The 26,059-nt window shown below is 38.7% G+C and overlaps 2 protein-coding genes across 2 annotated transcripts; one reads left to right on the forward strand and one right to left on the reverse strand.

Annotated features, from left to right (window-relative positions):
• Window positions 1-4,582: 4,582 nt before the first annotated feature.
• Window positions 4,583-5,736, forward strand: LOC120293415 (abscisic stress-ripening protein 2-like). Its single transcript, XM_039312622.1, has 2 exons — window positions 4,583-4,805; window positions 5,304-5,736. Exons 1-2 carry the CDS (start codon window positions 4,650-4,652, stop codon window positions 5,484-5,486), a joined length of 339 nt encoding a protein of 112 aa, XP_039168556.1. The 5' UTR covers window positions 4,583-4,649; the 3' UTR covers window positions 5,487-5,736.
• A 9,218-nt stretch (window positions 5,737-14,954) lies between these two features.
• On the reverse strand, window positions 14,955-15,755 carry LOC120293785. Its single transcript, XM_039313532.1, has one exon. The coding sequence runs from the start codon at window positions 15,753-15,755 to the stop codon at window positions 14,955-14,957; it is 801 nt and encodes a 266-aa protein (XP_039169466.1).
• Between the last annotated feature and the right edge of the window lie 10,304 nt (window positions 15,756-26,059).

The raw sequence follows: 26,059 nt of genomic DNA on the forward strand, positions 1-26,059 counted from the left end.
TTGGGGTTGAATTGATCTTTCGGCACTCTATGTTGCCCTTGTGTACACTCATGATAGGTGTAAATGATAAATGATTTGACCACATCCATCATGCACTTGACGAATCAAGGACTTGTTCTAGCTCTCCTCTAGTGTCCTCCTTTTAGATGAAAACATTATAGGGGTGAGCTCCATCTGCCTTCTTTGCTCCTCTATGCACTGCCTTGGAACACTAGTGTCCTCCTCTTGGGCATGGCTCGGGAGAGGTTGTGTTGATGATGACATAGCACATCCAAGATCTTCAGTCATCAGTGGTAATGGCTTATCAGCAATGTTGTCGAAATTGGATTGACTTCTAGTCAGGGGCATATTATCCTATCAAACTAGCACAAGAAGTCCCATCGAGTCTACCAAAACGATGTTTCATAGGTTTTGTTCTCGTAATAAAATATCTTTTATCGAGAGTCGTTCTTTGATTTTTATTTAGAAAGGACAAGGTTTTGTGCTATTTCAGGACAGAGGATAGCAAATGCAACATGAATATTGAATTTCCAACTTTTGACAATGATATACAATGCTAGACTCTGAGGTTAAGTTGAAACTATACCGGATTTAATCAACAACATGGTTTGAGGATAATTGGATACAATATCGGAATTTAATCAACGACAATGCACTAAGACAGAGGACACAACACTAAAACTAATCGACAGCATTGGACCAAGATAAAAGACATGGCGTTGGAATCTAATCAACGACGTGACATTGAGATATAGATATACGTCGGAATCTAATTAATGATGGGAATCTAGGAACTACAACTATAGAAATTGAAGTACAATATAGGAAAGATAAAGGAACAACATTTTGATTGATTTGTCACGAGGTTTCTCGCTGGATGACCGATGGTATTTATAGAGGTGCCTTTTAACAACTAAATAGTTATTCATCTTCTAGTAACCACAGCACGTTCTGTCTTCTCTAGAAATCAATTGTCCATTTCCTTTGCTGCCTTGATCGTGCTTTGATAGTCCCTTATTTATCAATAACATGTTCATATAACAACTGCTTTCTAACCGCATGCGCCTTTGGCGCTCTTCTTAGTCAATATTTCAAAGTTTTTTGTCAAAAAGTTTGCCGCCGAAGCTACTCAAGCGACCGCCAGATATCCGTCATTGCATTCCAATAACTGAACATGTGGCGGCTTCTTGCTTTGCTATTGAGTATCAAGTTTTTGTCCTTACGCTTATCGATAATCGGTCATGTATCAACATCTTTCTCATTATATTCATGTAATTTTGCTTGGCCCATTATCGTCTCACCGCTCTTGTGATCAGCACATGGCGACAAGGTCCATTTTGAGTGTCACCACCAGGCACTATAGCTAATGGTAATGAAAAGTCAATTTCCTTGATAACTTTTAAAGCCTGAGCTAAAATTTAGCAGTGATGGGGAAGCCAGCTCAGTTCACATCCAGGCAATACATGACCAAACTCCGATTGCAGTATCCAAGTATGAAGTAGAGCGTGGTAGTTAAGCTGAAGAATATGTTAATCACAGTAAAACTTAATGTAATGTGCAACTTGAAACAAGTAACCATAGTTAGAAATACTTATCAACACACGAACAATTGAAATGCGGCAAAGCATGCGTTTTGAGGAGGATAACCTTACAGACTTCTTTTGTTCTGATCTAAGGACGAGATGGGTTATGGTCTTTCACTAACACATATAAACTGCAAGACCAAAGTCACAGAGATGCCAAGTTGCCAACCCTCCTCGAATCGCACATCGCATCCTAGGCCATTGTATACTTCTGCGTCCAGCTTATTCTGGTGGCCGCGTACTTGGTTCTGTTGGTCTTGCACACGTACGCCATTTCTGGTACCAGAGGATCATTGGGATTCGGGTCCGTCAAGTTCGAACAGATCGAGAGCAGCACCCAAGACTCAGAAATATGAACCTTTCTCCATCCAGCTGTAGCCACAGTAACAGAAAGCGATCACAACAAAGCAACATTTACACTTCTAACATATATAACCAAACAATTTATAAGATTCTAGGATGCAAAGCAAGATTTGGGATAAAAAAATTAGGAACAAATTTTCTCCGACCGACTTTCTTGAAAAGAATCATCTACCAATTGCTTGAGACTGGTTTTAAAGTCTTTGACAAAACATTTCAGATCTTTAGGGAAAGCCTTGAACAAAGTAGCGTGAAATTGGTGTTCTACCATCAACTAACGATGCAGTCTCCAAGAATTAAGGACACGCATAATAATCATTCTATTTCTATTCAAAAACTATTTTTTTATTTTATTATAGAAACAAGTTTAGAACAGAAATTCATTTGTTAACGTAATTTCATTTTTCTATTTTCAAAACAAATTTTTAGTCTAAAAATAGATTTTGAACAGAAATAAGATGTAAAATTTTTATATTTCTTTATTTCTAGAATAAAAATGTGAAATAAAACTCTTCTTATTGCTCGTCTTCAACTAATCAATTGCCTACTTGCCACAGCCCGCCATCCACCATTGGTCACTAGTAGCCCCTTGCTGGTTGTCGCTGGTCGCCACCCGCCCCCTGCTGTCCACTGCCATTCAAGAGGGAGAAATTTTGTGTCGTTATTTAATGAATTTTTATTTCTAGAAATAGAAACTTTATGTCATTATCAAACACATATTTTTATTCAGAAACTCATCTAGGAATAGAAATTGATTTTCTATTTCTATTTCAAAAATCAATTTCTGGTCAAAATAGTTATCATTCATGCCCTAAATTGCAATTTGATAAAGTTGTTTTTCAAGGTACATATGGTGTAAGACATACGTTCAAAGTACAAGAGAACGAAACATGAAAGCCAACATCTCAAACGAGCTATGATATTTACCACGGGAAATAAAAATGTACAGGATGTTTTCAAGCCAGAGTCTAATAACATTAGTACTTAGATGCCTTCAATAATTCTCTGAACTTTGGCTCAATGTAAAATGTGGTTTCCGAACTTTTAAGTTGCTTATTTATTCATTTATTTATGTTTTATTGATGTTCACCTTCTGAGCACCACCAAATAATTTCAACCCCATTGATTTTATATGTATATAGATGTTGTCAGATCTAAAATGAAGGGGTTCAACTATATTAAATAATTAAATAAATCAATGGTGTCGGCATCTAGTAATCTCAACAAGAAAGGGCATAAACTGTTCACATGCGAGGAAGCTACTATCCAGAGGAGTTAAATGGCACAGATAGATATTCAAGCTGATTTAGCTTTGTCTGTCAAGTAAAATGGGAACAAGACAATCGATCATGCCTCAAAATCATGAATTGCATTACGTGGACTAGGAACATTTTTCTACTATTCCACATGTTCGTAGAAGTAGACAAGATGTTAGCAAAATGCATTGATGGAGCATATACAAACTAGTTCTACTATCTAATTAAATTAGGGGTCCGTCCCTTGAAAATTATTAGGGATACAAAGCCATGCATCTTATAGAAAAATTAAGAGTATAATAGGAAAAGAAAATACAAAAAAGACAAAAAAAATTGGAAGTGCATGATTGAAAATTTAACATATTCTCTTATTATTAAAGCATGTGAAGATAGAGAATTACTTTTACGAAAACAACCGAGAAAGCTCAATTTTTTCTCTTTATTCAAAACCCTATCGATAGATCTTCAATTAAAAGCATACGTAGACCACATTCGTGCGACGGGATTATAAGTCAAAACCACCCGCCTACACCGGAAAGCCTCATCTTAAACTTTAGACTCCTGCAATTACATTAGTACACAAATCTTGCAGTTCGAGCTAAGGACAGGATGAAAATATTATCAGAGAAATCAGCAGGGAAACGATGAGAACATCATAGATATATGTGGTTCCATTAGAGCGTTGGTCTCTTTTAGAGAAGTTACTTAAATTAGGAAGCTACTCAAAATTGAAAAGAAACCACACAAATTAGAAAAGCTATTTGGATTGGGTCCTTTATAGATTCAAACTCAAAAAGATATCGTCGACATATTACGTTAAATTTTTACAAGATTGCTAGTGGCTAGCGAAGGCAAGCCTTGCCATTGGCCAGTGGTGATCAACTAAAGGAGGAAAGAAGAAGGATAAAAAAAAGAAGGAAAAATTCAAAAGAAAATATGATTAAAAATTTATTTATATTAGCGTCGACCCAAATTTAGCTAAATAAACAGAATTAGTATAAACACAAAATGTTTAAGATTAAATTGATAAAAAAATTATGATTAAAATTAAAACATTTACAATAAATTTAGAATTTTTTTTATAATTCTCCTGGAATGTACTCAAGGTTTTTCACTATTTCCTGTGGCAACTCATAAAAATCATCTGGCAAATAAATTTGTCCCCACAAAGTGTCCTTCAACAAGAAAAAAGAAAAAAACGAAGTCATCCCCCTTTTTTTCTTTGGCTTGACATATAAACAACTGCTTTATCGAAAGAAGATAAAGCTGCATTTAGTGGAACCGCATCAACCTATCCTGACCGCCCACGACGCATTTAAGGCCTCCCACGTAGGCCCGATTGGATGTGACTTTCCATGTGCCAACTCTCCCTATTAGTACACCCCTCCCTCTCAAAAAATCTCACACCACATACCATACAACACATTTCCCAGAAAAACAACCACCGACCATGGCCGAAGAACACCACCACCACCTCTTCCACCACAAGAAGGATGACGCCAACGAGGAGCCTGCGGTCGTCGATTACGAGAAAGAGGAGAAGCACCACAAGCATCTCGAGCAGCTCGGTGAGCTCGGTACTGTTGCTGCCGGCGCTTATGCCTTGGTAATTGTTATCATCTTCTTCTCAATTCTTGCAATTTTTCCCCATTTTATATTTAGATAAAATTCTCGTCTTCACCTTCTTTACTGAACCATCTTGTTGATCACAAATTATGGATGCGAAGAATCTCGATTAAACTTACATATTTCAACTAGCCATGATGATGGCATGTCATACAAGAATGGATCATCTTTATAAACGAACAATAGTTTGAATTCAATCAGTTTCCTTCATCGATCAAGTAGAGGAATGATATTTCCCCACAATTGGCTTAAACAAAAAAACATAGCTGTTATCTATATCATTATTTACATAATCAAATACTTCTGTTCAAAGTGAATAAATTCATTTTTTGAATAAATTCATTTTTTTTTAACTTATACCATGCTTAAAGCCTCTATAAAAAAAGGTATACAGAGTAGAGAACTTTTTTTCCCCTCTTTACCTTTACTCATTTTGTTTCATCCACTCAGTTCCTAATTAATGATGTGCAAATTGCAGCATGAGAAGCATAAGGCCAAGAAGGACCCAGAGCACGCCCATAAGCACAAGATAGAGGAGGAAATAGCCGCCGCTGCCGCCGTTGGGGCCGGCGGGTTCGCCTTCCATGAGCACCACGAGAAGAAGGAGGCCAAGAAAGAAGATGAAGAGGCTCATGGCAAGAAGCACCACCATCTCTTCTAAACCATGAGAGGATCTCCGTCTGTCTCTTCTTGCTATCTGTGTTGTTTATGTAATCTTATTTCAAGAAAGAAGATGAATAGACTGCCCTCAATAGTCGCTGTATATTTGCGGAGGGTGGTTCTTGAATCTTGAATCTGCTGCTTGCGAATGCTTCCCTGAGAAGATGAGCATGTGTGTGTTTGGGCTTTGTCTTGTACCGGTTGTATCTTGGGTGTTTAATAATATTATCCTCTGATGATCTGATTTCTTCCGTTTACATTTCAACGTATTATTTTAGGTACAAAAACTATATTGAATATTAGTTCTCGAAAACCAATCAGCCCAGAGTTTCCGCGTAGAATGGATCCACACCTGGTTAGTCAATGTCAATTCACTAAAACGCGGTAGCGTCAGATTTAGAAAATCACCTGATTGCAATGTTGTATACAATTATAATTCAAAAATCATGTGAAAGACCTGTACATGGTATAAAGATACGTAGGAAATAAAACGTACAAGGGAACCCTTCATTTACCTAGAATTGATGTTTGGAGTCTCTAACATAGGGACCCGTACAAATTAGCAATTTTTTCTTCATTGTGGCCCCACTATGCATAATGACATTTTCCACTAATTTGGTGGGATCATGTGTTAGGTGACATGTCATTATCATCATCCATTATTGTGATTTTTGCCAGGTTAGTTTTTTAAAATATGGCTGAGTCAATCACCTGCGATTCAGTCGGATATGAACTCGCAAAATGACATAATTAATAATCTATATTGTCCCAAATCAAGCGATGTCTGATGGCTTGCCCATTTTATATATCCTAGAAAAGGTTCAATAAAGTGTCTTTAATTCCACAAAGTGTTTGGCTCGCTCGGTTCGTCTGTTCATTGAAGGAAAGTGTCTATGGAGCTTCACGGGTTAGCCCTATAGAAGTTGTCAATAATGTTATCATCATCTGAGGGACCTAGCTCCTTTCCCTTTTTGTTTTTTATATGTAACTTTGTTCCCTAGGTTTTTTACGTATGTACTTCTGAGTATGTCGCATACGGGATTGGCCGGGATCTAACGAGTTAGAATGATCTTAGATTTTTTAGAGTAGAGAACCCCAATACAAACCTTAAACTATGTTCCCGATACCAAGTAACTCTTAAACTGTTTGAAAAGGTGTCAATGATCTACTCGTAGGATGTTTCTTAATGCTTTGGCTATTACGTATTTGATTTCGTTTTTAGCCGGGGAGGGCCACCTATAAGTAAGCAATAAGTATATATATAGTAAAATCACACCTCCATCTTTGACTACACTATAAATATGCAAGTATCTATTCACAGGCTATTTGTATTCATACGCGGACCTCGTCAATGGCCGGCAAAGGGAAAAAAGGCAAAAATGAAAAAAAGAGAGAAAAAAAAAAAAAAAAAAAAAAAATAGTAAATCAAAAGAATTACAAAAATTGTCCACGTGAGCATCACTTGCATCACACAGGATGGTCAGCATTGATTAAACTACCACTTCAGAAATTTTTGTCCAAAATTGACCGTAAATACTAAATTCAGCAAATCGTTAAAATGTTTAAAATTGAATTTGCAAATTATCAAAGAGGAATAGACTAAATTGACACATTTGTAAAGTCTAAGACTAAATTGGTAATTGTCAAAAGATTTATGACAAAATTGACACAATTTAGAGGTTTATAATAGAATTGATCACCGCATAATAGGGTTATGACTTTTTAAATAATTTTTCAGATCAACTGGAACGGGGATCAAGCACAGGAACACAGACCAAGAGGGACGTCGCTTTCGCCCTTTTTATTTTGACCTAATTGTTTGACCACGCTGCCGACACCTCCATCACCATGTCATACCATTCTTATAGTTTTCGCCGGGCCCATCCCTACTCTGCGCCCCTGCCGGAGCCAATCCTACTTGAAGACGAAGCTAGTTCATAGATTGATAGTCTTATGATCTATTTTGTCTTTTGATGAACTCAATTTATGTAGTTTCCTCACTATCTTTTAATTGTTGTTGTGTTGTAGCTCTTTCTTAAAGACGATTGAAAATCGGAAAGAGAAAATGTTGTAATTTGAAAAAAAAATATATATAGAGAGTTTATAATTGAAGGATAAAAAGAGAAGTCGGAGTGGAGGAGCAAATTAAACTGATTTAACTAAAATCTAATATGGGGAACGGATAATTTAACCCCAACGTCAAATTGTCCCATTAGAAAAAAAAAATGTGAAGAAATTGATTCAAAAGAAGACAAAGGAAAAATAATATAAAAAAAGATAAAAATTTTCACTAAGAAAATTATTCAAAAAGTCTTAAACCTATTTCACTTTTGCCAATTCAGTCATAAACTTTTCAATTTTGCTAATTGAGTCATAAACCTTTTTACTTTTTATCAATTGAGTCCATCCCAATAAATTTAAATCAGAAATCACTTACGTGGAAGTCAACAGCGCCACATAGGGCTACTAGCACTGAAGTTGACAAATTTTAATAATAATTTAATTTTTTGAAATTTTTAATATTTTTCTCTTTTTTTCTTTCTTTTCTTTTTTGCTTCTCCTTCTTCCTTTTGCTAGTGATCGGCCACTCCCCATGTTGGGCCGACTAGCCTCACCTGCAATAGGCGAGGTGTGGCCGAGCAAGCCCCGGCGAGGGGAGCCCTCGCCTAGGCAAGGTGAGGTCATCCCTCACCTAGGCCAAGGTGGCCTTACCGAGAGGGGTGGCCTCATTAATCGTTGTTTGGGCATAGGCAATGCGCGGTGAGGCTGCCTTGGCCTGGGCGAGGGCTGACCTCATCGGGACTCACCCGCCTAGGTGAGGCCCAATGAGGGTCGGCCTAGCCCAGGCTAGATTGGGCGAGGCCGGCCCTTGCCTAGGCTAGGTTGACCTCACTCGGCATCGCCTTCACCTGGCCAACACCGGTGAGGGCTAGCCTCGCATGAAGCCGAGCTTCGTTGGGTCTTGCTCGGGCGAAGGTGAGCCTCACCGAAGCTTGCCCTCGCTCGGCCGTGCCTCATCGATTGCAGTCAAGGCCAAGCAACTTGGCATGGCCAATGGCTAGCCACTGGCAAAAGGAATAAGAAGAAGCAAAATAAAAGAAAGAAAAAAAAAAAAGAAAAATAAAAATAAAAAAAAATTCAATAATATTAAAATATTATTAAAAATTGTCAATGTCGCGCGGACAGTCCTATATGGCATCGTTAGCATTCACGTTAGCTATTTCCAATCAAAATTAGTCGGATGAACTTAATTGGCAAAATGTGAAAAATGTTTGTGATTTAATTGACAAATTTAAAAGGTTTTGAACTGAATTGGTAAAAATGCAATAGATTTAGAACTTACTGACAATTTTCCCAGCATAATGCAAGTTTTACAATATGCCATGCCAATGTCTTTTTTTTTTTTCTTTTTTTTCCCTTATTGGTTAAATGCGAAATTTCCGGAAATCCACCTAATATATTGTCCTTAAAATATGATTTATGATGCCTTGAGTAGGTTTCAAGTCTCACTCACGACTAGGAAGGAATCACGTGGATTGGGCTCCCCCCTCATCGCACGATCCAAATAAATTAAAATAAAGTAATGAAATCAGTATTCAAATCGCAATCTTAATTAAGTTCTGCTGTTTCCTAGTATTACGGCATTATTTGGGGGAGGGGGGATATTAGGTATATTTCCACCGTGCGAGGACCTTTGACGCTAATTTAGAAATTCATTTTATTTTTTGGGACTTACGGCAAGAACATGGCCTGCACGCAGCGCTGAACATGGGCAAGAGCATGTCCCAGGGGATCTACGAGGGCAGAATATTCAACGCTCCCCTAATTTCCAGTCTGTGAATTTCCGTGGTATTAATCCAAATTAATGAAAACTAATGAAAAGTAAACTTATGATTAATATACTAATTTTTGCTTATAGAAATTCATTTTATTTTTTTGGAACTTATGGCAAGAACATGGCCAGCATGCAGCGCTGAACATGGGCAAGGACATGTCCCAAGGGATCGACGAGGGCAGAATATTCAGCACTCTCCCAATTTCTAATTTGTGAATTTTCGTGGTATTAATCCAAATTAATGAAAACTAATCGAGAGCAAATTTATGATTAACAAATTAGTTTTTGCTTTTTGGTTGTCAAAAATTTAGTTTGAAATAAATTTGTTAAAGGTAATACTGGTATGGAGTTTGTGGTGAAAAAATTAATTCAAAGTAGATTTGTACAAGTGTACCACTTTGAAATTTTTCGTGGGATTAATCCAAAGATAAAAGAGAGGTTCTGAATCCATAGCTGTCTAATTCAGTGTAGTGTAACCTAATCCCAGGGTTTTGCTAAAGAAAAAAAAAAACCTAATCCCAGGGTTTTCTTGGGCACGAAGGAACACTCATCAGTGAAGCTCTGCACCTAAAAAGAGATTTAAACTAGGGTACTTCCTCGGGAACCCAGCCCAACCATACCCGAAAACCTGCCCTCCCAAAAAAATTGTGTCAGTTTAGTAAATATGTTTGCTTACTCTTGAAAACTAGATGGAAAAAAAAAGAAAAAAAGAAAAAGCTTTGTCCTACCTTGTATTTAACATTTGAAAATATCAAATTAGAAAATGTGTTAGTTTTACAAGATTATGAGTTACTATCAGAAAAAACTCAAAACCAATATACCAAAGACAAATTTATCCAAATTATTTTTTGGGTTGCAAATAACCCTTACTCGTACACATGTGACATATTTGTCTAAACTAATTTTTGGATCATTGAAAATCCCAAACTAGTATACTTGTAATAAATTTATCCCAAACTAATATGGACTTTCATGTGAACTTATCAAGTCAATTAAGTTATTGCCGTACGTCTTTCAACTCAACGATTTCAATTTAACAAAAGCTAATAGAAGGTAAATATGTCATTAGTGTACCAATACAGAGTTTTTGGTAATCTAAATAACAATTTTGGATAAATTTGTTATATGTGTGCCATTTTAAGGTTTTTGGTAACCTAAAACTTAGTCTAGTATAAATTTGTCATAGGTGTATAAGTTTAAGGTTTTTCATAGTATTAATCCTAAGATTATTAATGAGTTTACATGTTAATGGTTAGATGTTTTGGAATGTTTGAGGTCTCTCAAGCTAAATAATAGTCAAATTGTGTGATTATTAAAGATTAGGAAAAAGTAAAATTCACTTCAAAGATACAAGGCTGCATTTATAATTTGACCAAAACAATGTATGCCTTTGTTATGTTATTTTGAGTATATTTTTTTTCATTTTTTTTCCAAAGTTTTTAAACATAAAACAGCATTGTTTTGACATGAAATGATGAAGAACCAAATCTGTATGACTACATGTTAGTAGCTGTACATTGAATGAGAACTCAAATTTCAAAATCTCTAAGAAAAACGGGATGGAAAAAAAATTAAAAAGCATGAAAGTCACTCAAAATTAGGAATGATCAGTTTTGGGATAAGTCAATTTGCAACTTAAAACTAGGATCCAGCCCCGTGACTCCTGGTCTGTTATGGAACCGCCGGTCCGAGTTTTATTATGTGCAAAAAATCATATTCTAAAAGTAGCACCATTTGCATATGGCAGTTAAGTGGTTATGTTGTTGTTTCTTAATAGTGTGATATCATGGTTTGATTCTCGTGGGCGGGCGCAAAAGATTTTTCTGAAAGAAGCTTCAAAGCTCATTCCGACCTTGGAATCGAAAATCAAACCGGTTCTCCCAGGATTCGGCCCAGATTGAACCGGCGCTCCACATGGACACGGATTTCATCTGAACTTTCTTCCGGTCAACTACAGAGCTTATCAACTTGAGTCAAGTTGCAAAAGTCATGAAAATCGGTGTCGAGTGATGGGAAACTCTGATGGATCAAACTCATCGGTGGCGCTCTGACATCATACTGCAGCCCCTGAGATGACCACGCAGATTATTTGCCACACGTTGCTGCATCTCACGCAAATTAGAAATCCGAGACTACGAGATGCGATCCTCAGCTGTTAGGATAGACCTCTTTTCGTACTTGTTTCTGGGAAGATATTTGTGCCCCCCTAGAGTCATCTTCCCTGCTTGTTTTGATCAGGAGAAGCTTTCAGAGCTCGTTCTTGATACTTTCAGGATGCTTCAGTGTTTGGAGGGGGAACCCAGTGGCTCATCTTACCAGTCACCTAGAACCAAAATTGCTGCTTCTGCTCCAATTAGTACTGACCACTCTCAAGGTATTGTTGATCATACTTCGCCTACAAACCTGCGAACCCACCAGGTGTCGGATGGAAATTACTCTGATGATGGAGCTGGGTCTTAGTTGCTTCTCTGGTATTGCTTAGTGATCGGAAGAAATGGAACAATTCAATGTTCCAGTTCGATTACCGTTTGTGTCGTCTCTCAACACTCATTCTTCTTGGACCTATCGAATTGCTTGTGTCTGTACTGTTTCTTTGCCTAGTTCCTTTTTGCACATATAATCAGTGAACTTGGATCGATATCTTCTTTTCTTAATTACTCTTACTGAGAGTTGCTTGGAAATGGTACTAATCGGTTGTTTGCTTGGGCAGGACACTTTTCCTCGGAGGGACCCATCTTGGGATTCTTTTGTACCTTGAAGATCTTGTGTCCCATATGAAGTATCTTCTCATACTCGGTGAAAGTAAAGGCAAGTCTAAGAGTGTCAAGTGAATGTAGCTGCTAGCTCAAACTGCTCTCTTTTACTTCTTTCTCGATCTGTCTTGGTAGGGTGGGGTTGCCCTGCATTAAGATGCTTCTTTCAATAATGCATTTACAGGCTTCTCTTGGGTCCGTATGTGTTTACAGATCTTTGAGAGAAATATTAACTTTCCTGTTTTATGCGTATCTGAACACAATAGACATGCTACACGCGAGTTGTTTCATGCCGAAGGATCACGTGACAATGAGGGGATCAAGGGCAAGATTGACGACGAAACTGTTGGCAAACAGGAGGCATGCAAAGAAAAAAGGGAACCGTGAAGAAACGAAAAAGGAGAAGAGAGAGAAGATACTTGAAGTTGGGTTTAGATTTAGGGATTTGAAGAAGGATGAAGGAAACAAAGTGAGAGCTGACATAGAGAGTAACGAGAGCTGTGAGGAAACAAAAAGGAGTCTGATGAAGTCAGAGTGGCACCCAATTTGTACACGTGGCAACTCATGAATGGATTACTGTAATCCAGAAGACATAGCGAGAAACCTCCAGACCATCTGCCATATCTCCTGATGAATCCTCTAGCGTTCCCCTTGGCTCCCTAAGTGATTATGTAAACTCCATCTGGACAGAGCAAAGGCACCTGCATGCGTCACCGAAGTCCTTGTTTGCAGTCTAGGAATTATAACGATGGAGGTAGTCTCTAGCAATGGTTGTTGACAACTACTTACAAATACAATATGTCTGTCTATGCATGCATGTGAATACTGTTTTGTCTATCAAGACCTACATTCTGATTGCATCTGAGTGTGTGGAATTCTTTCCTTAATTGTGACTGTACTTAGTCCACAGGAATAGATGTAGAACATTTGCGGTTGTAGGACTAATCTGTCTTCTTGCAGCTTCTGCCTTCGTTGAAGCATGTTGGAAAAGAAGAAGAGCATCAACAATCTTTGATCTTATACAGGAAACGTTCTCCTATCAATGGAATGAATTATCCTCCATTCAATATTGCCATGCTATGCCTGGTGGACATTGCCATGGTCTCCATTGTCGACTGAAACAAAATTCCTAAATTGGCTTCTGGTGTTGAGGGGAATAATTAGTTATTGATGTATTTATTATATGATAAGTGACTGCCAGTTGATGAAACTAAGATAAGATAAGAAATGTGATTAGCTACATATTATATGAGCCATGTGGTCTGAATACAAAACATATCTGCCCGCAGAAAAACATTAGGAAGGTGAGATTGACTCTGATTCACTTTCACTGGATTCAGACACTGGAATTGCGTCCTGAAAAACGAACTTGTTATAAACAAAAAAGATGGTCGTTAGCAATCTGCTGGATTTAGACACCAAAGCAAGGATTTGCTTCCCCAACTCCGCCAATAGAACCAATTGTAAAAATCCAAAGGCACCAAATTTAGCGGATGCTTCTTGGTCCAAACTTCAGGGGCACAGCAGAGACTCCGGACAACCTTCTCAGAAGTTCAAAGCCGTAGGGAGAACAGTACTCCCCTTCAACCCAGATCACTAAACATGTACCCTGATCTTAGCTCCCCTCTCTCCATGAGCTAACAATAATTGCAAGAAAACTATACGATGGAGCCAAACCTCAACAGAGCCGACATCAGTGTTGTTAGACCAACGCAATCAATGAACCTTTCTGTTCTGGGCAGAGTGAGTGAGTGATGATTTGCGGGTTAAAGTTGTATGTTCTATGAAAAATTGTCCTCTCTGGACTACAGTCACAAGGAATCCTGTACTTGGAAAATACTTGAATTTCAATGATATCATTATGAGTAACCCCCCGAACCACTCTTGGAAAAAATCCAAATTATTGAGAAATCACGACCCCTTTTGATCCCTCCTCCTTTTTTTATCATCGAAGCTTTTACATTGCACATTTGTTCTGGAAAAATGCTCAAAAAAAGAGAAGGGATTTCCTAAAACTAGTAAGTTAATGTTGCAGAGAACTAAAGAAACTGCCTCTGCTTGGAAGTGAGATGCTTGAAATCCATATTGATCGCTCACCTTTCGAAACAATACAAAGTCTACCGCAATTTTTTGGGTCTTAGGACTAAGCGACTTCTTCATGATGATAAAACATGGACATGCCAATGTGCAGGCAGGGATTTGGAAGTTTTTCAAAAAAGTGTCCAAGGCCAAAGCTGGAGAAAGCTACAAGAAGTTGACTTTGGTTCCTTTGGATATCCTATGCTATTGCAAAACATCAGAGAGCCATTGATCTGGACAGTTCAGTAGAAACATCTTGATGAAACAGTGACTAAAAACCAGCTTATGCATTCACTGTTGAGGCGAAAGCACAAAATATGTGGGCGTGTATTGATTTGTCAACAGCATTGCAATCTGCACACTCATCTATAGGCATGTGGTGTAAACCAAGCCAACTTATACATAGACTTGCCCGGTAATGCGGCCGCTATTACAAAACTGAACTCTCTTAGCAGAAAGCCTATTTATATAATAGGAAATTAGAGCCACATTGATCATTACGAAATAAGAAGTCCGTCATAAAAAAGGATGGCTTAAAATTTGTGCTTAGGCAGAATTAAGAAAGTCAGATGTTGTCAATCTACAATAATCAATTTCATCAACTCAAAGATATTACCACAGTGAAAACTCTCACAAGAATATTGAAGACAGAACTAGGCTTCAAAAGAAGCATTCGCCAAGAATTAAATTTCCTGAGAGATAGTGTCATTGCATGCAATAGAATTCTATCACTAATATCCTTTTGCAGAGATCAAAATTTTCCTGTTGGTTAACAACCAAAAAAAAAAAAACTAGATCAAGTTCAAGCCTGATTCGCTCTGTGGAGGAGGCTAAAGTGGAATTCGCTAGCACTAGGCTCCCAATATATCCCGACCTCATCGCCAGCTGCCAGGCCCCTCCGTTTCACGAACTCCTTGATCCAACCCCCCTTGAGGACGTACGACCCAGACGACGCCCAAAACACAAATACCAGTCGATGCTCAGAGCACGTGTCCAAGTCCCTCACGATGACGTCGGCCCCCTTGCCGCTCTCGACTTGCCTCACTGTCTCCTCGTTCATCCACCGGAGAAAGTGGCTCTTCACAAAGTCCCGCCCGATCAAGAGCCTCGACAGGTGGCCGAGATCGCTTTGCGTAAGCCTCTTCTTGATCTTATAAGGGTCGAAGAGCAGCGTCAACTCTGTGGAAACTTCCTCGGTGTCACATCCTGAGGCCTCTTTCTTTCCCTTCTGCGTTCTTTGGCACTTCGCTTTCTTCTCCACAATTAAGGTTTCGGCATCGGTAAGTGAGGCCATGGATTTTCGCTTCAGTTGGGCAGGAACGATTTCTTGAGAAAGGTCGCCAACTTGCTTCGTGTTCCGATCAGGCGCGACGGGGACTCCTGCAGACGAAGTACCTCTGGCTCCTTCGTCACGATCCTTCTCCTGATCGTGCAGAGAAGAAAGGCACGAGGAAGAGTCCATCGACGGCGGCGGCGAGTGGACCTCGCTTCTCAGGTGGTCGCCAACTGGTTTCTGCTCGTGATCTTGCAGATGAGAAACGCGCGACGATGAAGAGCCCATCAATGGCGGCGAGCGGACATCACCTCTCAGGATGTTGCCCATGGCAGGTGATCTGGGGCCCAAGAAATCGATGAACTTCAAGGGTTTTTGGCGAAAGAAACAGGAAAGTGCTTCGAAAGAACCACAAAGGGCAACGCGGTTCAGAGGAATTTAGAGAGAGCGAAAGAGAGAAGGACAACGTTGGAGAGAATAGAGAGACAGAGGACGATGAGGACGCGGAGGCTACAGAGAGGAAAATATATAGTTTACCGTTGGAATTGGGATGGCATTGGAGTCAAGTTTCGAGAGTGTGCGGAGGAGTGAGATGTTATTTCCGAATTCGAGTCAGGTTAAGATTAGTAAATTAGGAAATAATTTCAAGATTCAAGATTGATTTCCTAATTTGTTACATTATTTTCATCATGCAATGGGACGGAACTTTAAAAGGCTGGAAAAAAAAATTGATACATTTTAACAAGAGAAAGAATTTAAAATGTTTATGATAATGAGCTTATAAAAAAACATGGGTAGTTACATTCCAAAAATTACACAAAATAAAGAAAAGAGACCGCATCGGAAAGGGGTACTATAAGCTTATTTTATATTTGCTTTTTTTTTTTTTATCAATTTGTTAACATTTTTTGAGAGGGACACTATCTTGTTCTAGTTAAATTATCTGTGCCCTCATAAGGTTTTAGTTGAATATGTTATAGGGATGATATCATAAAAAATCCTAAATTATGCATTTCGTAACATCAATAATCAAATTTTCTTTGTAACATTATAATCTTGAATTATTATTTCTTTTGGGAGGAGTTTGTAATCCTTAGAAAAAAAATTATTGTTACGCATAGAATTTTATTGTTATGTGCAATTGGGCTATCATTATTTTCTTCAAAAATTCAATTCTTGATGGATGTTCTTTTGAAAGTTAGGTGTCTTTAATTTTTCTTTTCTGAGTCTTTTTTTTTCCTGCTGTGGTGAGTATAAAAAATTTAATGTTATATATATGTTTACATTTTATAAAGTGACGTTCCAATGGATTAGATGCTCAAATTATTTCTCGGAAAATGGGATAAAATTGAATTCTTCCTTGTCATGTTCAAAATTCTTTATAGTCCAAAATAATACATGTTGATCCCCAGCAAGTAAGGACTGCAAATGTTTATTCTCTACTAAAGTTGCATTTCTTAAAAAGAAAGAAAGAGAGTAGATTTTATTTGTTTAACAGAAAATGAATAATTTGGAGAATATTGTAAAATTATCACTTATATCACTCAAAAATATAAATAAATTTTCATTGCTTGTGAAAATATTTAAATGTAACTTATTGTTGATAATGAAAACCTTTTTCATTGACTATATATTTTAAGCAATAGGAGCGATAATTTTTTTAAAAATATATTTTTAAATTATTTATTTTTTGCTAAATAAATGGGCTTAATAAAAGTAAAAGAATAAATGTAGTAGAAACAAAATTCAATCTCACTAACACGTCCTCCTTGCAGATAGCTCCACCCAAGAAGTACATGGTCCTATTATTTTCTAGGGAAAAAGCCTTTAAAAACTCTAAACTACACCCAATGTGACATTTTATTTAAACTTTTTTTTATGACACAAACATCTCCAAACTTATATCCATGTAACATATTTACCCCAAACCATACCAAACTTTTTGTGACACTAAAAATTTTAAATTTGTATCTGTACAACACATTCACCTCAAAATTTGGAGTAAATGTGTCATATAACTACAAGTTTGGGATTTTGGTATTATAAAAAATAATTGAGGTAAATGTGTTTTTTTATAGTTTTTTGTGTCACGTAGAAAATTTTGGATTAAATGTTGGTATTTTTTCCCTATTTTCTAAAATTACATAAGTAAGAAAGTAAATATATATATATATATATATATATATATATATATATATATATATATATATCAGTAAGAAATTGAAGCCCTATTTATTCACAAAAAATAAATAATTTGAAAATTATTTTTTAAAAATAATTGTTTATATAGCAACAAAAATAAATGAACGACCAATATTATTATAGTCAATGAGAATGTTTAGACATAATTATTTTCTATAATGAAAAATTGTTATAAATAATATAAGTGGTCATATTTAAAAAAAAATCATATTTTTATTTTTCGCGAAAGAAATGAACTTGATCAAAAGAAAAAATGATAATTAGCAACACGTGAGCGGTTAGGTCCCTTTCTCTACTTTACATTGTCTCATCACGTAATTGATCAATGCCACGTAAGATCAACAGTAGTCGATTCATCAGTCACGTGTACACGCTGGTCCACCCTGACTTCATCGGACTTTTTTTCATTTCTTCCCGGTTCACCAGCGGCCGCCGCCGCCGCCACTGACGGCGGAGCGCCGGCGAGGGGCCCCAAGAGTTTGCCGAACCAGCCCCAACAGTCCGCGCTCCGAGACGGCGGCAGAGCGATGGACATCAACCCCACCTTCGTCCCTCCCTCGAAGCAGGAGGCCTGGGCTTGGCCTCCCGCCTCTGCCGTCTCCGCATTCCGACTTGCCAACGCCGACTCCATGTCTGTCGTCGTCCCGCTGTTACATCTCGGCCCGTTGTCGATACCCTTTGTGCTCCTTCTCCGTTTTGGATTTGTCGCCTTGTCATGGAACGCTATGCCGACCAGGCGTCCGATGAAAATACTCTGACGATGGAGCTGGGTTTTTGTTGTTCCTTAGGTGTTGCTAAGTGCTCCGAAGAAATTGAGCAATTCCATGTTCTGGTTCAATTACTGCTTTTGTCGGCTATCGTCCTGGAACCCACAGAATTGCTTGTGCCTGTACTATTTCTTCGCTTAGTTCCTTTCTGTACGTGTGATCCCGAACTCGGATCCATCTCTTCTTGTATTTATTACTCTTACTGCACTCGGTTTTCTAATCATGTATAGACTTGCTTGGCAATGCTACTAAGGGCCTGTTTGGCAACGTGCCAAACAGTGTCGATTCTAATTTTTTATTCTCGAATCAGTTTGGGATGAGAATCGTGTTTGGTAAAATTTTTGTTTCCGGGGGAACAATTTTGGACAAGATTTGAGAATAAAAAAAATTGATTCTTCGTCCGAGAATCAGAAAAACAATCAAAACGGTGGAACTCTCGCTTTTCCCTTTCGCCATCCCGGTTGCCATCCGCCACCGCCGCCGCCGTCCGCCGCCTCCCGTCGCCGAGGCAAGCCCAGCCATTGGCGAGGCTCGGCCTCGCCAGATCTAGCGAGGCCCAACCTCGCCGGTGGCCGGGCGAGGCTCGGCCTCGCCGAATCGAGCGAGGTTGAGCCTCGCCTAGCCGGGCAGTGAGGCTCGCTTAGCCACCGGCGAGGCTCACCCGGTTGCTAGGAGCGTCGCCGGCCAGATGAAGAAGAAGATGAAGAATAGGAAAAAGGGAAAACAAAAGAAAAAAAAAAAAGAAAAAAATGAAAAATAAAAGAAAAAAAGGAAAAAATAAAAGAAAAAAATAAAAAGTAAAAATTATTTAAAAATCAAAAGAAATTAATTTGGAACATAATCAATTAACACGGTATCAAACGCAATTCTATTCCGTGAATAAAAAATTTTGGACAGTTACCAAACACACTTTTTTACTCTTTTAATCGGTTCTCGGGAATAGAATAAAAATAATCATTTTTAGTCGAATCGCCTCCTAATGTAATCGTTACCAAACGCGCCCTAATTGGTTGTTTGCTTGGGCAGGACACTTTTCTTCTGAAGAACCCATCTTGGAATTTTTACTGTACTCTGAAGATATCAAGTCCCATAGGTAAAAAATTTTCTATCAAGCTGGGTGAAAATAATAGCAAGTTTGAGAGTATTAAGTGGATGTCTACTAGCTTGACCTGCTCTCTTTTACTTCTTTCTTGGTATCTGTCTCAGTAGGACGTGATTCTCCCGCACAAAGATGCTTCTTTCAGTAATGAATTTACAGGTTCTTCTTGGGTCCGTATGTGTTTACACATCTTCAAGAGAAATATTTACTTTCCTCTTTTACGTGTCTTTGAACACAATAGACATGTTGCAATTGCAGCGCCATCCATATAAAATATATTCAAAAGCTGAGCCAGCTGTTTGAGCTGTTTGACGCCAAAGGATCCCATGGTAGTGAGGGTATCAAATTATCAAGGGTGAGATTGAAACACCGGTAAATCAAAGAGGAAAAAAAAAGTAGCTGTGAAAGAAACGAAAAAAGTAGAAGAGATTTGAAGTTGCAATTCGATTTAGGAAGAGCAAGAGAAGAAAGTGAGAGAGGCGAGAGAGAAACGAGAGAGGTGAGGACACAAAAGAGGAGTCTGATGAAGTTAGAGTGGGAGCCATGTGCCATGTTTACACATGGCAACTGATGAATGGACAGCTGCAAATCCTATGTGACACTATTCAAGCATCCAATATTTTCTCTCAAGGATAATTATCAATTCTGAGACAACTATGAAATTGCCTCAGGCGAAAGATCTCCCATTTCACTGTCTAGCGGGGGTGGGAGCTTTTTATGATGCTACAGAAGACAGCGATAAACCTCCACGCCATCTTCCACATCTTCTGATGGAGCCTCTAGTGTTCCCTTTGGCTCCCTAACTGATGATGCACCTCCATCTGGACAAAGCAAAGGTGACTGCATGGATCACTGAAGTCCTTGCTTTGCAGTTTGGTAATCGTAACAAAGGAGGTAATCCCTGGCAATGATTGTTGACAACTATTTACAAGTTTTATATGTTTGTCTCTATACCTATGTGAATATTGTCTATTGAGACATACATTCTGATTTGATCCTTGTGTATGAGTTCTTTCCTTAATTGTGACTGTACTAGTCAACTCGAAATGATGTAAAGCATACCGCAGTTTTCTTTAATGAGAAGCTCTTATTGCTTCTAACTTCGTTGAAGCATGTTCTGAAAAGAAAAAAAGCATCAGCAATCTTTCTTAAGTTTAACTTTATACAGGAAACAATCTACTAACAATGGAATGAATGATCGTCCTTATGCCTCTTGGACATTGTGTTATTATCCATCATTGAGCAAAACAAAAATCCTAAATATGCTTTTGGCATTGAGGGGAATGATTAGTTATTGATTTATTATATAAATAGTGATTCCCAGTTGATGAAACTAAGATAAGAAGTGCGATTAACAGCATAGTATATGAGCCATGTGGTCTGAATACAAAATAAATTCCCGCACAGAAATATCAGGAACGTGACATTGACTCTGATTCACTTTCTCTGAATTTAGACACTGGGATTGCGTCCTGAAAATTGAACCTCTTGTAAACAGAAAAGATGGTTGTTAGCAATCTTGCGGATTGGGGCACCAAAGCAAGGATTTGCCCCACTAATTCCGCCGATAGTGCTGACTGTAAAAATCTAAAGGCACCATATTTAGCGTATGCTCCTGGGTACAAACTTTAGGGGCACAGCAGAGACTTCTGACACCCTCCTCAAAAGTCCAACACCATAGGGAAGAACAGTACTTCCCTTCAAACTCGTGTCAGATTGGGGAGAATTGTCCAAAAAGTCCTAAACTTATTGTGGTTTTGTCAATTCAGTCATAAATCTTTTAAATTTGCCAATTGAGTCATAAACATTTTCACTTCTTGCCGATTCAGTCCATCCAGCTAATTTTGGCTGGAAAATGCTGACGTGGACGTGTGCCACGTAGGACCGTTAGCAAGACGACGTTGATAATTTTTAATAATTTTAAAATAATTTTTAAAATAATTTTTTTAATAATTTTTAAATTTTTTTGAATTTTTTTTTTGTTTTTATTTTTTGGCTTTTTCCGGTGGCCAGCCACCGGCCATAGGCGACGGCAATGGCCATCGGCCCGGCCCGGCCGGCCGGCTAGCCTCACCCGCCACGGGCGAGGCCCGGTCGGGCGAGTGGGTGACGCCCGGCGAGGCGCCTCGCCTCGGGCGAGCCCTTGCCCCGGGGCGAGCGTCGGCGTTGGCCTCGCTATGGCTAGCCGACGCTCGGCCGACTAGGCACGCTCGCTTGGGCAAGGGCAAGCCGCCGGCGAGGGCCCGCCCTCGCCTCGCCATCAGCCTCGCCCTTGGCGAGGGGAGCCCTCAGCCAGGAAGCTAGCCCTCGCCTCAGCCGAGCGTGCCCGCCTCACCTAGACTAGATCTGGCAAGGCAGGCCCTCACCCTTAGCTAGCCGGGCGTTGGCTGTGGCCGGTGGCCTAGCCGCTGCCCGCCCGGCCGGGTGCGAGGCCGACACTCGCCGGGCGGGTGACCCCGACGAGGGCTCCCTCGCTAGATCTAGCGAGGTTGGCCCTCGTCGGGGTTTGTCGTCGCCCGGCCGGGCCTCGCCTATGGCAAAGCGAGGCTAGCCGACCGGCCATCGCTTGTGGCGGTGGCCGGCCACCGAAAAAGCCAAAAATAAAAAAAAAATAAAAAGGAAAAAAACAGAAAAAAAAAAAAAAAAATTTCAAAAAAATTTAAAAATTATTAAAAATTATTAAAAAATTATTAAAAATTATCCATGTCGGTGTCAACGGTCTATGTGGCACCGCCGGCGTCCACATCAGCATTTTTGGCCAAAATTGACCGGATGGACTGAATCGGCAAGAAGTGAAAAGATTTATGACTCAATGAAGTGAAAAGATTTATGACTCAATTGGCAAAGTTAAAGGTTTAGGACTGATTGGCAAAACTATAATAGGTTTATGACTTTTTGGACAATTTTCCCGTTTAATTGGTAATCATGTTCACCGATCTTAGATGACCCTCTCTCTCTCTCTCTCTCTCTCTCTCTCTCTCTCTCTCTCTCTCTCTCTCTCTCTCTCTCTCTCAGCCAGCTTGCCACAATAGCAAGATAACTACACGACAAAGCCAAATCTCAACAGAGCCGGCATTAGTGTTGTTAACCGGCGCAGTCAACGAACCTTTCTGTTCTAGGCAGAGTGAGTGAGTGTGATGAATTGCAGGTTAGAGCTTTTATGCTTTGTTATTACTTCTATTTCTTATTTTTTGGCATTAGACAAATAACTAAATTTCCATGTTAGTAACAGAGTTCATGAAAAAATGCTCTCTGGGGACTGTAGCCACAAGGAAAATTCTGTACTTGGAAAATACTTGAATCTCAATGCTATTTTATTGCACATTTGGTCCCAAAAAACACTCAAACAAAGAGAAGGGAATTCCTAAGACCGATAAAGTAACGTTACAGACAAATAAACAAACTGCCTGCTTGAAAGTGAGAAGCTGAAGTCCATATTGACCGCTCACCTTCGAAACGATATGAAGTGTAAGACAACCTTTTGGATCTTTAGGACACGTGACTTTTCATGATTATCAAACACGGACATGCCGGATACTTGAAATTTAGCAGACGATTAAGCTGTGTAGGCAGAGATTTAGGAATTTTTCAAAAAGTGTCCAAGGCCAAAGCTGGAGAAAGCCGCAAGTAGTTCACTTTGGCACCTTTGGATATCCTATGTTATGGCAAAACATCTGAGCTGTTGATTTGTAGTGTTTAACTAAAAGCCAGCTTTTTCATTCATTGTTGAGGTTAAAGCGCGGAATACGTAGGCATGTATTGAACTGCCAAAAGCATTGCAACGTGCACATTCATCTATAGGCATGTGCCGGAAACTAAGCCAAACTTATACATAGACTTGCTCAATAATGTGGCCGCCACTACAAAAATCAACTCTAAAATCAGAAGCAAATATGAAATGTGTATTTGCATGAGACCGATCAGTACCAAATAAATAGTCTGCGTTAAAAAAGGATCATTTACAATCTGTGTTCGGACAAGATTAAGAAAGTGAGATGTTGCCAATTTACCATAATCTACTCTCCCCATTTTAAGATATCACCACCTTGAAAACTTCATAGAAGAAAATTTAAGACATAGAACCGGGCTTCAAAAGAATTCCATCACTATATCCTTTTCTACAGATCAAAAATTTTCTGTTGGTCACTGAACAACAACAATGCTAGTTCAAGATTATGTCTAATTTGCCTTGCGAAGAACGCTAAAGTGGAACTTGCTAAGAAAAGGATCCCAGTATATTCCAACCTCATCGCCAGCCACCAACCCCCTCCGTTTCACGAACTCCTTGATCCAACCCCCCTTGAGGACGTAGCACCCAGACGACGCCCAAAACACGAACACCAGTCGATGCTCAGAGCACGTGTCCATGTCCCTCACGATGACGTCTGCCCCCTTGCCGCTCTCGACTTGCCTCACTGTCTCCTCGTTCATCCATCGGAGAAAGTGGCTCTTCACAAAGTCCCGCCTGATCAAGAGCCTCGACAGGTGACCGAGATCGCTTTGCGTAAGCCTCTACATGATCTTATAAGGGTCGAAGAGCAGCGTCAACTCTGTGGAAACTTCCTCGGCATCACATCCTGAGGCCTCTTTCTTTCCCTTCTGCGCTCTACTGTACTTCGCCTTCTTCTCCACAATTAAGGATTCGGCATTGGTAAGTGAGGCCATGGATTTTCTCTTCAGTTGGGCAGGAACAATTTCTTGACGAGGGCCGCCGACTTCCTTCGTGTTCTGATCAGGCGCGAGGGGGAAGAACTCACGAGCGACCACCACTCCTGTAGACGAAATACCTCTGACCCCTTCGTCGCCATTCTTCTCCTGATTGTGCAGATAAGAAAGGCACGAGCATGACGAAGAGTCCATTGATGACGGCAAGTGGACCTCGCTTCTCAGGTGGTTGCCAATGGGTTTCTTCTCGCGATCCTGCAGATAAGAAAGGCGCGAGAACAAAGAGTCCGTCAATGGTGGCGAGCGGACCTCGCCTCTCAGGATCTCCTCGATGGGAGGCGATTTGGGGCCCAAGAAATCGGTGAGCTTCATGGGTTTTTGGTTGAAGAAACAGAAAAACACTCCGCGAGAACAACAAAGGGCAACAGGGTGCGGAGAAATTCAGAGAGAGCGAAAGACAGAAGAAAGACAACGTTGGAGAGAGGATAGAAACAAAGAGGAAATATATAGTTTACCGTTGGAAATGGCATGGCTTCGAGAGCGCGCTGAGGAGCGAGAGTTTCTTTCCTAATTCGAGTCAGGTTAAGATTAGTAAAATAGGAAATAATTTCAAGATTCAAGATTGAAGATAGATTCCCTTTGTAAACTATAATATCACAAACTCTTTAATTATTCTAAATAATGAGTTGAAGATAACTTCCTGTTAGATCGATGCTATGAACGAGCTTCTTCTTTTTGTTGCATTATTTTCATCATGTAATAGGACGGAATTTCAAAAGGCTGGAAATTTTGTTTGATTTATTTTAACAAAAGAAAGATTTTCAAATGTATATAATAATGAGTTTATAAAAAAAAAAAATGGATGTAAGTTTTTCTTTATCTTTGTCTTATTTTTATATCAATTTGTTCTCATTGCTCAAGTGAGACACTTTCCTATACTAGTTAAATTATTTGTTTCCTATATAAGGTTTTATTTGAATACGTTGTAGGGATAATACCACAAAAAAATTTAAATTATACCCATTATAATATCAATAATCGAAACTTTTCTTTTGTAACATCAATAATCTTGAATTAGTATTTCCTTTAGTCAGTGAGGAACAGGAAATTTTTAATTTTCAGAAGAAGGGTAATGGTATGGAACTTTATTATTGCATGCGATTGGGCTATCTCTATCTTCCTTAGAAATTCAATTTTTGAGTAGTGTTCTCATGAAAGCCAAATCATCTTTGATTCTATTGAGTCTTTTTTTTCCTACTGTGGTGAATATAAAAAAAATATAATGTCATATATACAAAGTGACGTTCTAATAGACTAGATGCTCGAATTATTTCAAGAAATTGAATTCATCCTTGTTATGTGGAAAATCCTAAATAGTCCAAAATAATACATGTTGACAGTCAGCAAGTAAGGACTACAAAAGTCAATCTCTACCAAAGTTTCATTTCATAAAAAAAAAAAAAAAACTATAAAGAATGTGCCATAGCTTGGTTAGGTTCTATTAGTTTTGTGAAAAATATTCATTTAAAAATATTTGAAAATAGTCTTTTACATCGTTAAAAAAATAAACATTAAATAATTTCATCATTTTCGACTAAAAATATATTTTTGTCATATGGGAAAATATTTAGATATAACTTATTGTTGATAATGAATTTTATTATCTAATTTTTCAAATAATAAAAGATATTTTTAAAATTATTTTAAAATTATTTATTTTTCTAAAATAAATAGAGCTTCATCGATATGAAAGAGTGACTGTATTCGTCCCACTGACATATCTCCTCCTATACAAATAGCTCCACCCATGGAGTACATTGTCCTAATATCTTTTATGGTTATGTAAGTGAGAAAAAAAGTGAAAAAAAAATATAGAAATACTTCATAAGAAAAAGAAAGTA

The sequence above is a fragment of the Eucalyptus grandis genome, chromosome 5 (genome assembly GCF_016545825.1).
Source record: "Eucalyptus grandis isolate ANBG69807.140 chromosome 5, ASM1654582v1, whole genome shotgun sequence".
NCBI lineage: Eukaryota > Viridiplantae > Streptophyta > Magnoliopsida > Myrtales > Myrtaceae > Eucalyptus > Eucalyptus grandis.

What these genes read in the sequence shown, in the direction of transcription:
- LOC120293415 (XM_039312622.1), top strand. Translation starts at nt 4,650, where the DNA reads ATGGCCGAAGAACACCACCACCACCTCTTCCACCACAAGAAGGATGAC. An exon ending in CTGCCGGCGCTTATGCCTTG is followed by an intron (nt 4,806 to 5,303) that starts GTAATTGTTATC and finishes TGCAAATTGCAG; the next exon opens with CATGAGAAGCATAAGGCCAA.
- LOC120293785 (XM_039313532.1), bottom strand. Translation starts at nt 15,755, where the DNA reads ATGGGCAACATCCTGAGAGGTGATGTCCGCTCGCCGCCATTGATGGGC.